General features: G+C 32.9%; 2 protein-coding genes across 2 annotated transcripts in view; both read left to right on the top strand.

Annotated features, from left to right (window-relative positions):
* LOC114325569 (uncharacterized) overlaps positions 1-19,563 on the top strand; it is a 120,945-nt gene that overhangs the window by 67,412 nt on the left and 33,970 nt on the right. The gene's annotated exons all lie outside the window — the stretch shown is intronic.
* On the top strand, positions 10,674-11,617 carry LOC114325568 (SUN domain-containing protein 1-like). Its single transcript, XM_028273658.2, has one exon. The coding sequence runs from the start codon at positions 10,734-10,736 to the stop codon at positions 11,562-11,564; it is 831 nt and encodes a 276-aa protein (XP_028129459.2). The 5' UTR covers positions 10,674-10,733; the 3' UTR covers positions 11,565-11,617.

Consider the following 19,563-nt stretch of genomic DNA (forward strand, 5'->3'; position numbering starts at 1 on the left):
TTTTAAGTCATTGGCCTTATTCATTCGTATTTATTTATGTATTATTAATAGGTTCGAGAAGTTTGACCGGCTTGTAATGATTATTTTTTTAAAAAATGGAGTTAAAAGCGAATAACGAATTTTTGTAGTTTGGTAAAAAATGCAATTTTATATATAAAATCGTAGGTTATTTACTTCCCAAGAGCTTGGTTTGAAAAACATTTTTCTACGGCAAAAATTGAGTGAATCGTAAATGAGTATATCGAAAAACATTGATTTTTTCTATACAAAACTAACACTTTCGATAGCGAATAAATCGAAAACTATTAAATTTATCAAAAAAATGTATGGAACATTTTTTGCTTAGAATGAATGTTGTTATCAACTTTTGCGGTCAAAATATAATAAAAAATTTCCACCCCCGAGATGGGGTGGCAACCACCCCCATGGTAAAAGCGCCATTCGGAATCATATAGATTTTGATTCCTGGACTATCCACTACTTATTGTCAAGTTTTCAAGCAAATTCAAACAGAAAAGCTTCGGTTCCTGGCCTATTAGTAGTTACTAGAAAAATAAAAGTTTTGCCAAACCTTAAGGTAACTTATTGGTCTGCTTACCTGAAACAAAAAAAAAAACAAAATTAATTTTTTAGTAGAACTACAGATTTTCATTAGCGTTGTTCGCAGACAATCCATGACTGGTTTCTGACTGATTTCTGAATTATTTGCATACGCAGTTTCAAGCGCTTGAAAACGGAACTGCGCATGCGAATCAGTCAGAAACCAGTTATGGACTGCCTCTGCGAACAAAGCTTATGTTTTACAGAACATTATACAAACAATATCTATTACGAACAAACTGCAGCTGTTAGAGTAGGGGGTCATCAGTTAACAGACGACATAAAGATAAAAAGAGGTGTGCGACAGGGATGTATATTGTCCCCATTATTGTTCAATACATATTCAGAGCACATTACGAACCTAGCGCTAACTGACATAGACGAGGGAATACTTATAAACGGAGAACGATTGAACAACATAAGATACGCGGATGATACTGTCATTTTTGCAGACAGTCTTGAAGGTCTGCAGACGCTTGTCTCCAGGGTGGCAGAAGTAAGTAGCAGGTTTGGGCTTGATTTTAACATCAAAAAAACCAAATACATGATTATAAGGAAAATAGGATACCACCTGGTCAATTACTAGTTAACCAACAACCTATAACACAAATCACCAACTTTTGTTATTTGGGTGCAAACTTAAATGAACAGTGGGACCAATCGACGGAAATTAAGATAAGGATCGAGAAGACAAGATCAGCTTTCGTCAAAATGAAAAAAATCTTTAACAGCCACGATATAAAATTGGAAATAAAGGTTCGTTTACTAAAATACTACGTATTCTCCGTTCTTTTATATGGCGTGGAGTCATGACCTTAACTGAAGCATCACTGGAGAGACTCGAAGCATTTGAGATGTGGTGCTATAGACGCATGATGAGGATTTCCTGGATAGACAGAGTTACCAACTAAGAAGTTCTACATAGAATGGGTAAAGAGCGCGAACTAGTCGTAACCATAAAACGTCGCAAACTGGAATACCTGGGCCATATAATGCGCAATGAACAATGATATGACCTACTTCGGGCCATACTTCAAGGTAAAGTGCATGGAAAAAGAGGTCCAGGACGAAGAAGGATATCCTGGCTGCATAACCTGCGAAAATGGTTTAACTTAACCACTACCGGACTTTTCAGGGCAGCAGTCAACAAAGTCAGAATAGCCATGTTAGTGTCCAACATCCGTAACGGATAGGCACCATAAGAAGAAGATACAAACAAAATATTTTTCCACCTACCTATACCGAAAGTATACTTTTCTGGACCTGATTGTAGGGAGCAAAGTTGTTGCTCCCTAGGGAGAAGTACTTTTCCTCCCTAGGGAGGAAAAGTAAAAGTGACGTCATAGTATTTCATTCATGAAATATAACTTATTGACGCCCTGTACAATATCTATTTTCTATTATTTAAGCATCTATACATTTTAATGTTTATTTTTAAAACACCCTGTATTTTGCAGAATGGTAAAAACAGTAAATTGTTATTTGGATTTAACAATGTTTACATTAATAATTTGACTTATATTTGACAGTTGACAGTTATATTGTACCTACTTGTTAGTTGTAGTTCTAATACATTTTGTTGGTTAGGTACATAAATAAATTATTATAAGGTGGAAAAACCATATGTATAACGTGGGAGTAAAGTGCCTTTTCCTCCCTTGAATGATTACTGCCCTCCGCAAACCTCATTCTCGGGAGGAAAAGTATCACTTTCCTGCCTTGTTATACAAATAGCTATTTAATGACATTGATTAATGAGGAAACATGGTAAATTTTGATAAATTCGGTCGGTCGAAACATGTTCACCCGTGTATCAAGGGTACACCACCAGCCATGGCGTAAAAATTTTAATAAATTGGTTAATTCATACGATGATAAAAATTCCAATGCAACGTTGCCAACGTAGACCACTGCATAGTAAAATTATCACGGCGTTGACCGTACCCATCCCTAGCCGAGTTGGAAGTTGGAAGGGTATGTACCAGCTTCTGACTTACTTTGAACCGTGTTCATTTACCGACAAACGATGGGAGACTTCGCGCCGATCAACGCCGGCCATAAATAGACGGTTCGGTCCTAGCACAAGGATGGTAAATCACAAATTTTGAGGGAAATAACTCTATTTCAGGTTACGTTGATTCCCGTCTCTAGTTATCATCTATTTCTATTACATATTTTCTATTTCTTTGGCGTCCCAGGAAGCGTTCCGTGGGATCTCAGCTTAAAAAGGAAAAACGGAAGTACACAATAATTAATGAGAAAAACATCATATACAGGGTGTCCAGAAACTCTACCGAGAAGGCAGAAGATTCCTCAGATTATTTTAAGACATTTTAACCCAATTCACTTAGTCCGAAAATGCTTCCTTAGGCAAGCCGCACACCAAAGAAACATGAAACGAAAAACATTAAGCGTGAAACATGTTTCATGAAAATAAAACACTTCTAAACAAATCTCAAAGTCCGCCTACCAATGAAACGAGTGTGATTCATGCTCATGACACATTTTTATTTTCGAAGAGTTTCATAAATGGTCGGACGTATATTTGTTAAGCAGTATTTTATTTTCATGAAACGTAATTTACATTTCATGTTTCTTTGATATGCGGCCTGCCTAGGGAGCTAGAGATCTTTGAAGATGGCGTCTTGGAATTAGTCTTTCTTAAATATCTCCAGACCGCTTCTATTTAGAAAAACGAAAACTGGTACACTTATTTATATTACAGAGATAAATCAATTACATCAATTACGAATTTTTAGTACCGGTCATAGGCGCCCGTTCTAAGAAGGGCAACGTTAGTTTATCGTATAACTTTTTTATCTTTAACCTCTAAGCATTTTTTTATACTGGATTATTAAATTGTAAGGTATTCTAGTACTAAAAGGTACTCTTGCTTTGAGTCGGTAGGATGCACCGTTTTCTAGAAATTTCGACTTGAAAAGTTTTCGTTTGTGGAATTTGAAAAAAAAATAAAAAAACTATTTAGAAAAACGAAAACTGGTACGTTTATTTATCTTCCAGAGATAAATCGATTTCCTTAGTTGCGAAATTCTAGTACCGGTCATATGCGTCCGTTTTGGGTAGGTCAACGGTTATTTTATCGCATAACTCTTTTGTCTTTAACTTTTAAGTATTTTTGACACTTGATGATAAAATTATGAGGTATTCTAGTACTAAAAGTTGCTCTTGCTTTAAGTCGATAAAATATACCGTCTTTTTTTGAAAAAATACGAAAAAATTTAAAATGTATTTTTCTAGAAAACGGTGCATCCTACAGCCATAAAGTAAGAGTACCTTTTAGTACTATAATACCTCACAATTTAATAATCCAGTATCAAAAATGCTTAGAAGTTAAAGACAAAAAAATTATTCGATAAAATAACAGTTGCCCTACCCAAAACGGGCGCCTATGACCGGTACTAGAAATTAGCAATCGATGGAATCGATTTATCTCTGGAAGATAAATAAGCGTACCAGTTTTCGTTTTTCTAAATAACAGTGTTCTGGAGATATTTAAGAAAAACTCATTCCAAGACGCCATCTTCAAAGAGCTCTAGCTCCATCGGGAAGCATTTTTGGACTAGTTGAATTGGGTTAAATTGTCTTAAAATTATCTGAAGAATCTCCGGTTTTCGTTTGTCGGAAGAGTTTCTGGACACCCTGTATACGGATATCGCTCACTTTAAAACACCGCGCTGATTTAAAATGACCTCACATCGCTTTTACTACCTTTTTTTTATATCTTCTCAATTTTTCTTTTATTTTCAGCATGTTTCATTGATTTTTATGATAAAGTAATTTACATTTCATAGTACCTCTATTAATAGTATTAATATAAATTAACTTCACGCCGAGTTAAAATACTTGTTAGTTCCTGTTCGTGGATGTTTTTACGATGGCCAAAGCCAAACGCCAGAGGCCTCCCAATTACTCTCGATTTATAATAAAACTAATCACTATGATAGATAACTTGAGGACTAGGAGGACGAGTTATGCAGCAGACGCGTGAATTCTGACCGGCGGCGGCGGCGGCGGCCACACGATGATGTTGAAATGCGTTTCTTTATGGTGTGAAAATGTGACGTAATGCGTAAAAGATACATTGTAGCTTATTTATCCACATGGGCGTAACATGAGGTATTCACCTTCTTCATGTACCCTTTTATAACGTTATTTACAATCAAAGCTACCGATCAAAGCTCTAACATTGTATGTGGGGTACCACAAGGTTCAGTATTCTGTCGTTTACTTTTCCTTATCTTTATTAATGACATCACTTCTTTAAAAATCGATGGACAAATTTTTCTTTTTGTTGATGGTACCATGTAGTACCTATCACTGGGAACAACTCAAATATTGTAATTCTTCATGCAACTATAACTTCTGATCTACTTATACTACACTCACCGGCACAAAATTCCGATATCCAAAATTTTTGATTAATCAAAAAAATTTTAATTAACCTTACATCAATTTGTAGGTACATGTTTTCATGTCGTTTGTTATGGTTCCGGTAACAAAAAATTTTTGCTTCATGGCATTATACGGGAGTGAATGGAAGCGTTGTATTTTTAGTCCTGTCGCCAGGGGGGGTACAACGGCCTCCTTAATTCAGATGGACTTACCCAAGTTTTTTTTATATATTTTGACCCGTAGAATACGAATTTTTTGGGGTAACAGTTGATCCGGATGTCGATAAGATTGTTATAGACAAAGAACTTGAGGAATTACATATCAGTGATTTCTCGCAAAACAAAACATATTTTTGTATTTTTTGGGTAATTTTAAGCAAAAAATATTCCTACAAGTTTTTTCGTAGAATGCATAGTTTTCGAGATAACCGCGGTTGAACTTTCAAAAAATCGAAAAATTGCAATTTTTGAACCCGAATAACTTTTGATTAAAAAATAAAGTAGCAATTCTGCTTACCGCATTTGAAAGTTTAAGTCAAATTATATCGGTTTTGATTATTTGCATTGCTAAAAATTAATTTTTTTATTGTTAAACTAATCTATAAACACATAGGTTTCCCGTGCCTAATACATGCGTTTTAACGCATGCTACGTAGAAATTGCCTCGCTTGCACTTGTAGCTTCTCTACCTACTCGTTCGATTTTAAATGAGAAATCATAGAAAACATCACTCACATACTAGGTGTTTACTACAGTTTACAGCTTTGTTTAACAATAAAATAATAAATTTTTAGCAATGCAAATAATCAAAACCGATATAATTTGACTTAAACTTTCAAATGCGGTAAGCAGAATTGCTACTTTATTTTTTAATCAAAAGTTATTCGGGTTTAAAATTTACAATTTTTCGATTTTTTGAAAGTTCAACCGCGGTTATCTCGAAAACTATGCATTCTACGAAAAAACTTGTAGGAATATTTTTTGCTTAAAATGACCCAAAAAATACAAAAACATGTTTTGTTTTGCGCGAAATCGCTGTTATGTAATTCCTCAAGTTCTTTGTCTATAACAATCTTATCGACATCCGGATCAACTGTTACCCAAAAAATTCGTATTCTGCGGATCAAAATATATAAAAAAAACTTGGGTAAGTCCATCTGAATTAAGGAGGCCGTTGTACCCCCCCTGGCGACAGGACTATTTCTCCTAAATTTAAAAAAGAATGTGTGTGTGTACTTTGTACGCACGTAAGAAGTTATACTTCTATTATAATTATGATTTCAACGAAATTAATATACTTTAAACAGTTTATTTATATTTTATTTAAATATTAAACTAATTTTAATACTTACTAAGTATTTCTCAAAAAATTTTATTAAAACAGTGCCAAAAATTAAAATAATAAAAGAATAAAACACACACAAACAAACACATTGAAAAATGCCACAAATGATTTCTGAACAATGTAGGAAAAATTTTTAACTAAATACGTATTTTCTGAAAACAAAAAATTATATAATAAACTTACAATCATAAAATGTATAAAAAAAAATAAAAAATATAAAAGTTTCCATTGGGGTTCGAACCCGCTTATATGTGTCATCATGTGCGAAGATCAACTAACTAAACGGATTAAACTTTTGACGGTTCTGAATTTAACCAAATTATTTTGATTTTAACTATTTAGAATGGGGAAATAAGCCACAATATTATTAAAAAATGATTTTTATTAACGTTTCGACGCCCAAATCGGGTGCCGATTATTATTTTGATTTTGAATTGAGATCATTTAGAATTGAAAGAAATATTAGAATACAATAAAACATAGAGTAATAAAACAATATATTAGGTGAATATTGATAGAAATTTTGATCGTAATCAAATTATGTAAATCAAAGCATTACATACTATTTTAGTAGGTTCTTTTTAAATTTTCCAAATAGATAGGTCCTACCTATAAAATTTTTATTAGGATACTGAAACATTTACAATTATTACGGACCTGTCGCTTTTAAAAACTATTTAAAAAGTCACTACAATATTATAAACTTGCATTTTTCTCTGCCATCACAACAATAAAAACTAATATACACAACATTAATTTGTTTATCCAAAATCTCCATATTGAACAATTATTGACAGATGATTTTAACACCCAATCAGATCTCGTATAACGTTTATACCATACTGTCTGTGTGCGCATGCGCGCAGAATTATGAAATTTTACTCTCAATCGCGCCTAAAGAAGTATAACTTCAAAAATTCCGTGCAAAAATTGAGGTGCTGATTTTGTTAGGTACTCCTTTTGTATTATCCTGGAGATATTTCTACGATTTTGCGTTTTGAATTATCTAAATATCTTTTTTCTTGTAAGAGCTGTGCAATTTTTTGTAAATAAAAACACTGATTGACTCATAAACATACATATCTTAAATAGAGGTTGGATAGATGAGATTAGAATGTCCCGCATGCGGCCCAGATCTCAATCCTATTGAGCATTTATGGGATGAATTAAAAATAGCTATTCGCCGTCTCCTAGGTCTTCATAAATATTTGGTAGTTATGGGCCTGGTAGAGGAATGTTAAGCTATTCCCCAAGCAAGGATAACACATCTTATTTATTCGATGCCAAACAGATTGCGAACAGTCATTGCTGCGAGAGGTGGACATACCCGCTATTTAATTGTTTTGTTTTGTTGTTAATTTTGTTTTGTGTTGTTAATTTTAGTGCCTTTGATATTTTTAATTAAGTAAATCTTCAAAGCAGTGTTTTTATTTAACGTTTTTAAAAGAAAAGAGATATGTGAATAATTCAAAAAGCAAAATCTTAGAGGATATCTCCATGATAATACAAAAGAAGTATGTAACAAAATCAGCCCTCCAATTTTTCCACAGAATTTTTTAGTGGAATTAGGAGAAAATACAACGTTTCCATTCACTTCCGTATAATGCTATGAAGCAAAGATGTTTTGTTACCGGAATAATAAAAAACGACATGAAAACATGTACCTACAAACGGATGTAAGAATCTTGAAAATCGGAGTACAAATAATAAAGTTATAAATTGTCAAACTTAATAAAAAATTTCGGGTGGCGGAATTTTGTGCCGGTGAGTGTATAAAAACATGGTCCGACTCTAATTTACTCTCTATTAACGCAGATAAAACAGTCGTATTATCCTATAAAGGAGCTCTTCAACCCTTGCTTCTTAATAACAGTTAAAAATCTTGGTATTTTTTAGGCAGCAACCTGAAATGGTCCTTTCATATCGATTTGTTAAATAAGAAACCAGCCTCAGCTTGGTATGCAATAAGATGTCATGTAATGTTTGCAGATCTTCTCGAGTAGAAGCTAGTAGCTATATTTATAATGATTTCAAGTTCAAGAGGAATTATTAGAATAAGAAAGCAAATATTTATGTTTCGTAAGATGTCATTTGACAGGGTCAAATTAAAGGACGTTATTCATTTATACATAAGGGACGTACTCTAGAAATAATGAAAACGATTAGACCTGGACCCCCGTACCAAAAAAAAGTTGATTAATAGCAAGCTGAAAATTTGTTAATAGCTTAAGGGTGTCTAGTCGGACAAACTTTGATGTACGGGAACATTGGAACAGGGGAAGTTTTAATAGTGGAACAGGTTAAAGATTTGGAACGTTGAACTACGAAAACGTCCCATGTATGTTGTCGGGCAGAACATCCAATTGATTTGTTACCCTTTCATTAAACTCTCATGCAAAAATCAGACTGCTATTACTAACCAACATGATTCCTGTCATTTGACATGTTCTTCGTGTTCCACTCATTAAAATGCCCAGTTGGTGATAAACACCAGTCTGATTTTTGCATGAGGGTTTAATGAAATGGTAACAAATCGATTGCAAGTTCTGTCCGACAAAATACATGGAACGTTTTCGTAGTCTGACGTTCTAAATTTTTAACCTGTTCCACAATTAAAACTTCCCCTGTTCCAGTGTTCCCATACATCAAAATGTGTCCGACTAAACACCGTTAAGCTATTAACAATAGGAAGACAATCAGTGGGAAAACAACGAATATGATGGAATGACAATTTACTGAAGGCACATTGAAAAAACAATAATGTCTACACAAAAAAAGAAAAAGATCTGTTCATAATGCTTTATTTTTTACTGATAGACGAAAGTTCTTAAAGTAATGCAGTTTTGACCATAAACTGTTAGATATTTAAAAAGTCCGCCAAACCCACTGCAGGAAACTTAGAAATTATTGAGGTCTAAAATACTCAAAATACTCTTGTCAGAGACCTACGCGGGTCGCGTATTTACGTTTCCGTGTTCATTTCAAGACAAGGTAGTTTTGAAATAGGCACGGGAACGGAGGAGCATAGTTGCTTTCAAACACGTGTGCATTTCAAGACGTTTAATTTTGAAACGCGCACTGGTTTGTAAAAGAACTTAGCGCGTAAATTTATCACAAATAAGTGTTAAATTGTTACGGTTTTTTTATGAAATTCGAACTGTTTATCACAAATAGTTTTTATCTGAAGAATAAAAAATTATCATTCGTTGGATCTGTGGAAACAAAACAATTTTGTTTCCTTCTTTTTTCTTTTTAAATTTTCAAAAAACTCAATAGTACCAAAATATCCTGTCTTAGTAAACTATTATGATACGTATACATTTTTTCGTAATGCACAATAATAGTTTGGCGTTCTATTTTTTGGTTATTTTTATATTTTATTTTTTATGTACGTACTAAAATATAGAAAATTTTAGTTTTCTATATTTTAGTTCCAGCTGAACAATTATTGTATTATAATACTGAATTCAGTATATGATTTTGCTGCTGCAGCTGTTATGCCAGATGCCAGCTTCAGAATATGATATAAATATAACTGTTTGTATCGTCACAGCAACGTATTAAACTTAAAGTAAAGATTGAGCCACATTTACTCTAGATGAATGATTGAAGTTAATGTTTATAACTACATTTAAATCTCTTTTTAATAATGGTGAGGTTTTTGAAGTACTGCTTGTTGCTTTCAAAAATTTAATACTTACCTATATTTGACTTACAATTATTGAAGATTCTAGTTGCTCCTTTTATTTTGTTTTTTGGACTTGTTCTTTTTTGCTAGCTCACAAACATATCTTGCGAAACTTAAATCGTATTGGTGTAGGATAGCGCCTCTTCATTATCCAATTTGTTTTGGTTTCTGCAGAAAATTTGTTAACAATATAAGCACAAATGTCATCGAAGTTACCGTTATAAGACAATGAATACTGAACTTTTCACGTATAATTACTGTTTTCTTCAAATGAGCTTTGTTCAAACAACAGAATTTCAAAATCTTGTGAGATATTAGTAAAAACACATTTAAACTGTTCCATCACGTTTGAATCGATAGTTCTGTGCACTGCTATGTAGCATTCCAACGCCACATGGTTCGGTACAAACCCGTGCATATTTCGGGGGTTGGCTTTTTCAAATCAACACCTATTTGGAACTAAATATTTCTTACCGTTTCGGTGTCTAGTTCAAAACCGCGCTGTCGTGAAATGGACACGCAAACGGAAATACGCTACCGGGTCAAAGTTCCCAACGGATAATTTTTATCTTATATCCCTGGACTATTATAACCATCAAAATAATAGTAGTTACGGCAACAGCTAGATCGTAAAAATCAAAATGTCAATTATTTTACAGTAATTATCAAAAACTAAAATTAACAACAAATGTTCAACTCCCGGGGAGTTTGCAGTACACCAAGAGCCAGGCCAAATAATTGGTTAAAGTACGTATTGGGTCTCTGTTTACTCGTTTCATTGTACATTATAATTGTTTTAATACACAACGCACAGCAGATACGAAACTTATCAGAAGAAGTTGCCGTTTTAAAGCACGAAATAGACAACATTTTTGACGAAAATCGAATCTATGCAATCGAAGATACCTTGAACAGCGTTAAAAGACACCAAGAGTATCTAGAAAGAAACGTAAAATCTTTCATAAATGAAGAGTTGGAGACTTTCGGTGCTGACAAAACTGGACAGGTCGATTTTGCTTTGGAAGCATCAGGTGGGAAAATAGTCAAGTTGTCTCCTGATACGCAAAACTTCAATTTGGCAACAACAGTATTTGGCATACCCGTGTGTGAAGGATCTCATAGTCCTAGAGCCATGTTGCAAGCTGATATGTCACCTGGTCACTGTTGGGCCATTAAAGGATCTTATGGGGGTGCTGTGGTGAAGCTGATAGGAAAAGTACACATAACTGCATTTACCCTTGAACACATTTCTAGACATATGTCTCCTACTAATGAAGTAACGTCAGCTCCTAGAGATTTTGAGGTCTGGGGTCTCAATGATGATCTGGTCAGAGAGGAGTATCTCGGTCGATTTAGTTACGAGTTAAATGGCCAACTGTTTCAAACTTTTCCTGTAGACAGCTCCAATAATTACGAATATGTGGAGTTTATTATATTGACCAATCACTACCATCCGGTTTTTACTTGTATATACAGATTTAGAGTGCATGGTATTCTGAAGGTAAACATGAAAAATTAAGCGTCTTTTGTATTATATTTACATTCTACTTTATAATTATAGTTTTAATTTTATTCTAGTTTTTATTTATTGGCTTTTCACTAAGATTTGTTACCCATTTACATCAATGTCTGTTCAATTGATATTTGGGACATAATATGTATTAAATTGGCCATTAGAGTAGGCAATTTTATTTAAAGATGGCATTAGTAGGTACTACAAATAAAAGAACTTTAATTGGTAAAATGGTTGTAAAAAGTAGAGATATGGTACCAAATAGGATAGTAAAAGAGAGGACCAAAGTGACCGATGTCACAGAAAAAATTGCACAAGCCAAATGGAGATGGACTGGACATGAAGCACGTTTAAATGATAATAGGTGGACCAAAAGACTCATAAAATGGAGACCTAGAGAATATAAAAGACACCGAGGTAGACCATCAAAAATAATGGATGGGTGACTCGAGAAAGACAGTGGGAAATTGAATTCAGAAGGCACAAGATAAAGAACAATGGAAGAATATGGAGGAGACCTATATACAACAGTGGATGCAAGAGGTTGAGGAATGATGATATTGATGATGATGATTGTGAAAAGTTGCTAATTATCCAATCTAAAAGCTCTTTATTTTTCTAGTCACTGTTAGGAAATAGTTCCTTTAATGTTGAATGGTCACCGGATATTTTTTATAACTAAATACTACAGAATTAAACGGTAGGAAAAGTATCATTTCGCAAGATAATATTAGCAAACATCAGAAGACCTATCTTCATGGGAAAATCAAACCAAAACAGAATGTACTAGATCAGGTATCACCAATTAGCGGACCGCGGTCCGCATCCGGACCGTGAGCTACTTTTGTGCGGACCGTAATTAAATTCAGAATATAGCGTTTGGCAATTTTGAAAATATTTGGCTATGAAATTGTATATTATGTTTGACTCAACTTATGTGTGAGAAGCCGCTTTATCAAGAATGCACTTTATTAAAAATCAGTACAGATCTCAGCTAACAGATGAAGATCTCAACTCCCCAATGAGAATCAGTTGCACCAAACTCACTCTAAACTTCAGACAGGTTGTACATAATAAAAAATGTCATTTTTCTCAATGATAAATTTGTAAAGAATGACAAATTTTCTGATTCCGTTTTTTTGTGGATTCCTGTTCAAAAATGTCCCCTTAAACAAATCAGAAGGGGCCCGGGATGCCGGACAAAACAATATTTTTATACAAATTCAAAATTATCTTTTAGCCCCGAAAATTGTATTCAAAAAAAAGGTCTCTTGTCATTTTTTCAAGAGTTGATGGTTTTCGAGTTAAGCGATTTAAAATCTGAAAAATGTGAAAATACCTACGCATTTTCGAGGTTTGAAAACTCATATGTAAAGTAAATTATTAGTTTTCAGGTTGCCAAGTGGCTAAATTGAAGTTTATAAATTAAATTTCAAGATTCTAACGAGTAATCGGGACTTACTTCAATATAGACCGTTGTTTTTTAATTGTTAATTATGCGAGTCCACTTGACTTTTAAGTCGCCGCACATCGAAATTTATGGTGCGTCTCTGTCGCACTTATTATACATATTGTACGTACGTATGCAAAAAATGCCCAACAAATACTTCACATTTATTAAAATTTTATAATTTATTATTAACATATTTTTTTCTTAATGATTTATTTATTTATTCAATTAATTATTGCCAATGTGGTAATTAAATACGCCAATAAAAACAAACGGTCGAAATTGAAATAAACCCCGATAACTCATCAGAATTTTGAAATTGAATGTTTAAACTTCAATTTAGGTACTTGGCAAAAATAATAATGTACACATGAATTTTCAAGCTTCGAAAATGCTTATTTTCAAATTTTTCAGTTTATAAATCGCTTAAAACTTGAAATCTATCAAGTTTTGAGAAAAATGACAGAAAATCTTTTTTGTTTAAGATGACCCAAAAATGCTAAAAACAAATTTTCGGGAGCAAAAAAGGTGATGTTTTGGATTTATTAAAAAACTGTTAAAAACAATTTCTGCCTAAAAATTTCGCACTGCATGCACCCTTTTGATTTGTTTACCGAATTGTAACAATCAGACAGGTAGTGTTAACTCCGGACCCCGGAAGTGTCATAGGTTTTCGAAACGGACCCTCAGGAAATATAATTGGTGACCCCTGTACTAGATGACCAATAAAATCTTACAACTGATAAGAAAAGAGATGCTGATGCTCGAGACTCAATAGAACAATCAGATGGTGAGTTAGATGGGCCTAACATACTTAAAGAATAATTAATTAAAGTTTTACAAGAAACTAAAAATGGAAAACCGACTGGTCCAGAAGATTTAAGTGTTGAAGTTCTAAAACTATTGGTCGAGGAAAGTATTTAATCTTGTACCAACATTCTTTAATAAAATATACAGGAAAATACCCAAGAAGTGGCTTCAATTCGCAATTTGTCACACTAGCTAAAAAATTCATTTCAAAAGATGTAATGAGTACCATTTGATAGGACTACGGAGAAAGATAGACAGATGAAAATAGAAGCGAAAGCCAACTTGATTTCAGAAACGGTATGGGCACTAGAGATGCTTTATTCACAATGCAAGTATTGGTCCAAAAAATCTTTATCAGCAGAGAAATGTCTTCCAATGTTTTATTGATTATGAGAAAGCATTCGATAACGTGAAGAACGACAAACTTACAAAATCTATTCAAACATATTGGGTAATTAGATGAGATGTTTAAATTACATTAAAACATTCTTATAATTCATGTACAAGTAGTATAATACTATTGGTATTCCATTCATTTGTGCAGAAATTATAGTATTTGCACAATTTTTAACATTATTCCCTCCCCTGTCCACTAATTGGGTCATATTTACTTTACAATATTTCTTCATTCATCACATTGTTTTACGATTTTCTTTTGTAGTTTCTTCGATAATTTATATCATCAAGATACAGATCAATAATTATATAATGCTTTACATTTTTCTTGAGAATTTATATAATTTGAGGTTCAAAGGTTGAATTAAAATATTATCTGTCTTAGGAAAAATGAAATCAGATAATTTTATTCATTAATGCATAATAAAGATAATATCACAATTATACATAAACCTGCTATAACGATCGTAAAAATTGATTATTTAAAAATGATTCAGACAGAACCGTTCTTAACTCATTCCAATATAGTTTCATCGTATAATTTGTTTAATGCCGATAAAATAAAAAACACACTGAACAATTTTTGAAGATTGTAACAATAGAATTACCACGGAAAATTGTTAATGTTCAACAATAAAACTCCAACTAACTATGGGAGCCGATTTTTAAGGCTCAGTTGCTCAAGTTCGTCTTATTTGTTTTAAAATGAGCAAATAAAACAAAACTAACTAATCATATTTATTTAGCATATGTGCAAAAAGTAATGAAATGATATTTAATATATAGGTACAAGAAAAGTATGCCTATGGCTTTACAATAAAATGATACTTATGGCATCGTTGGATTGCTTGCTTGCTTGGTATGGAGGACGAAGTTGGACTTTGTTGGCTCCAGATGATATGGGTAGCCTTAGATATTTACCATTTGAATGTCTGCAAGAAGCCGTTGTGGTCTTGAAGACAGCTGCAGTATTTAGTTATTTAGTTCCACGTGGTAGCTTGGTATCGTCGACGATGTAGGAAGATCAGAAAAAAATCCTTCCCGAAAGGGGGAATAGAAATTGATTAATTAATAAATTGTGTACTTGAGAGAAATCAAACGTTTTCAAAGGTTCCTTGTCACATTTTCCAAAATTACAATTATAAGACAAATATTAAATAAAATAGCAAATTGGCAAGGATCAAGTGAATACAATTAAAAGAGTTAGTTAAATTAATTAAAGAAACTAACTGCATAAAGGTTTAATGACACGTGTCTGGAGAGGTTATGTATTATTGAAAAGACGACACGTATGAATATTGGTTAAATATTAAATACAATGAAAACAATTATTAAAATATTACTTATCCCAGGAGATTATAGACGAAATAAAATGAATTTTGCAGGGAAACACTGCCTTAAATAAACACAAGATGTTATAAAAACATTTCCAACTTCCATTTTAAGAAGAGAGTAACATGACAGGCAAAAGGAAAGGAAATTCAAGGGTTCTTCTTCTTCTTCGTGTGCCTTGTCCATTTCGAACGTTGGCAATTAACGTGGCTATTCTGAATTTGTTTACAGCAGATGACAATCCGAACCAATGCCGCAAGTTTTGGAGCCACGAGTGTCTCATCCTCCCTGGACCCCTTCTGCTGTCTATTTTCCCTTGGATAATTAGCTGTTGTACTCTATGTTTACTGCGCCTCATAATGTGACCCAAGTATGTCAACTTTCTTTTCTTTATAGTTATTCTTACCTCTCTCTCTCTTTACCTATCCGGCGTAGTACCTCCTCGTTGATCACAAGATCGGTCCAGGATATACGTAATATACGTCAACCATATGGTTACAACCAATAGAAACTGAGGAAAGATAGATGGCAGAAGAAGCATCGGAAGAAGACGAATTTCATGGCTGAAGAACCTGAGAGAATGGTTTGGATGCAGCTCAAAACAACTATTTAGAGCTACTGCCTCAAAAAATAAAATAGCTATGATGATTGCCAGCCTCCGTAGTGGAGATGGCACGTGAAGAAGAAGAAAAAGAAGAAGAAGAAGAAGCCCACATTTCGAAGACCTCTACTTTTTTCATTAATGTTGCGGTCATTGTCCACGCCTCCATTCCATATAACAAAACCGGAAACACAATTCAAGGGTTGCCATCTGATAAATGAAGTGTGGCACAGAGGCATAGAAAATTAATATATGATTGTGATTAGTTAGTGGTATTTGAATACAAGTAAGATAGAGATAGAATAAAAATCCACAAGGAAAAATTTTCCTGTAGTTGGCTGTATACCATATAATACAAAAAAACGAATAAAATCCTTTATAAAAGGTATATATTTAAAATCCCTAAAAAGGGCTACATCACAGAACTAGTTTTCGATTAGTTGACCAATCATCATCAGTGCTTATGTGATCTAACATGCTAACCACCAAAATACAATATTACAAAAATATGAGGGTAAAAACCCTTTAAAATTAAGCAGTCAAGGAAATATGTGAACTTAAGCATGGTTGTTTAAAATATTCCATGTAATACGCTCTAGGTACCATCTGAGCTCTGATTCGACTTGTTCGCATGATGATCCACTTGCTACCATACTGTCATCATGTGAACAAGTCTAATCAGAGCTCAGATGGTACCTAGTGCATATTACATGGAATATTTTAAACATCCATGCTAAGTTCACATATTTCTTCGATGTTTCCTTGACGGATTAGTTTTAAAGGGTTTTTACCCACATATTTTTGTAATATTGTATTTTGGTGGTTAGCATGTTAGATCACGTAAGCACTGATGATGATTGGTCAACCAATCGAAAACTAGTTCTGTAATGTAGCCCTTTTTAGGGATTTTAAATATATGTATACCTTTTATAAAGGATTTTATTCGTTTTTGAAGTTATACTTCTTTACCGGCGATATGAGGGTGAATTTTTATATGTTAAAACCTATGATCCCGGCGCATGCGCATTATGACTTTGTTCTGATTGGATGTTCAAATGACATGTCAAAAATTATTCAATATGGCGGCTGTGGCACAGCTGTAGTTAGATTATTAATGGTTGTTGCGTTTTAAAATTTGTGTGAAAAGAAACAACAAACAAAAGTTAGTTAATAGTTATACTGCCTTTTTAAATAGTTTTCATATACCTATATTTTTGGACTTTTTAACTATTTTGGACAAGGAAAACTCATTCTAATTTGGTAAGTAGTTTTTATTATAATCATATTGTAATTATTCATTTGGATTAGGTTGAAATACAGTAGAGCGTCGATTATCCGAACTAATTGGGGGACATAGGTGTTCGGAAAACCGATTTGTTCGGATAATCGAACTACAATATATTGATACATATTTATAGTCATACATATTTATCTACAAGTGAATAAAAGCCATATTTATATACCTACATATTTATTTATATCTTGATAATGACAACTAGCAACTAAACAAAAAAGTGCAGTCTTTGCAACAACATAATTATTTTTGGATACAATACTGAAGAAAATTGAAGATATTTTAAGCGTCAATTACTAACGCTTGCTCGGTATTCGAGTGCGGGACGCGGGAGTCGATAATAATTCGAATAAGCGGTCGTTCGGTTGATCGACGTTCGGATAATCGACGCTCTACTGTACATTTATTTTCTCAAGAATGGGGATTTTAGAGAGAAATCCCAAATTAGGTCCGATTTTTATTTTTAAATTATGATTTTTTGGCGTAGATTTATTTATCTAGTAGGTATGTAATGCTTTGATTTACATACTTAATTTGATTACCAACAAAAGTTCTACCAATCTTCATCTAATATATTGTTTTCTTACCGTTTTGTTATATTTTAATATTTTCTTCCACAAAATTTAAACTACATAATTTAATTATATTCAAAACAACTGTCAAACAGTAAAACGTTCAGTTACCCTATTTTTCCACATGACAAATAATGTGGAATTGGACGAGTGAGTCTAGGCTTCGATTACGAATCAAAGCGCCACGAAATTCACGGGTTCGATTCCCGATGCAAGTTTTTATTTTTTTATTTTTTTATGCATTTTATGAATGTAAGTATATTTGTTATATAATTTTTTTTTTCAGAAAATGCGTATTTAAAATTTTTGCCAACAATTATTATCGTTCAGAAATCATTTTTTCTTTGTGGCATTTTTCAATGTGTTTGTGCGCGTTTTATTCTTTTATTTTTTAAATTTTTGGTATTGTCTCAAAAATCACATAATATGTAGTAGAAGTATAACTTCTTACGTGCGTACAAAGTACACACACATTCTTTATTTTTTAGATACAATATTTAGCTGATAAAAAAGAGAAGGACACCAATTATTTTTTGAAGAAAAAGTAGTAAAACCAAACAGAAGGTTAATAAATTAATAAATTCAATAGAAATTGGAATGATTAATTAATAAACATGTGCCGTTTCTAACGTTACAAGATGGTTTCATAGTTTTTCTTTAATTTCTTGTCTTTAAAAATCCAAAAATGCTTTGATTTGTTGGAAATCGTCACTATTCTCAACATCGTAGGTACTACCACACCGTCTCTTGACTTTCATTCTTTTCCTTGGCTCATTTATAAAAATAAAATAACAGAAGCTAAAGTTTCCTTATAATCGTTTATTTTAATTACGAAAACGGCCCTGATCGAGAGCTTAATGAAACGGAATCAGAACTTAATGATCTACTTTTCCCGGTTTTTGTTATTGCTTAATTGGGCATTGTTGATACTAATTATTCCCGTAATAAATTAATATGAAATTGAAGTGCAGATCTATCTCAGGAATGGATAATGGATAAGATGTTTTATCTCGTATGGTTACCGTTTTCGTCAACCATTGTTTTAACAATAATTAGTGTAATGTTACAGAATAAAACGAATTAAAAATGTATACAAGGTGACCACCTCTTTGTTTATAAGTGTAAATATAAAATTAATTGAAAAAAAATGTAAATGATTTACTAACAATGGTGCACTAATTGCTAGAAGACTGCATAAAAATCTATATAAACAGAGTGAGTTTTATGTATAAAACGCCTCAATTATCTCCGAAACGACTAGCACGATTTTTATAGATTCTGGTGTGATCCGGCCAATATTATGGTGGTATTTGCATTGTTGTCAGATCTTCCGTTTTTCTTAAAATCCAATGAACTTTCCTATTTCAAATGGTATAATTTCAGTAACTCAATATCTATTAAATCATCAATAGATTTTTAAGCAATTTCCACAAGGAAGAACTTCCTGTAGTTAGCTGTATACCATTAATTACAAGTGAAATTTAATAAAAAAATTTCTTCTTGGTAAAAGGTATATTAGTTTAAAAACCCCTTCTTCTTCTTCTTCAGGT

The sequence above is a fragment of the Diabrotica virgifera genome, chromosome 3, assembly GCF_917563875.1.
Source record: "Diabrotica virgifera virgifera chromosome 3, PGI_DIABVI_V3a".
Lineage (NCBI taxonomy): Eukaryota > Metazoa > Arthropoda > Insecta > Coleoptera > Chrysomelidae > Diabrotica > Diabrotica virgifera.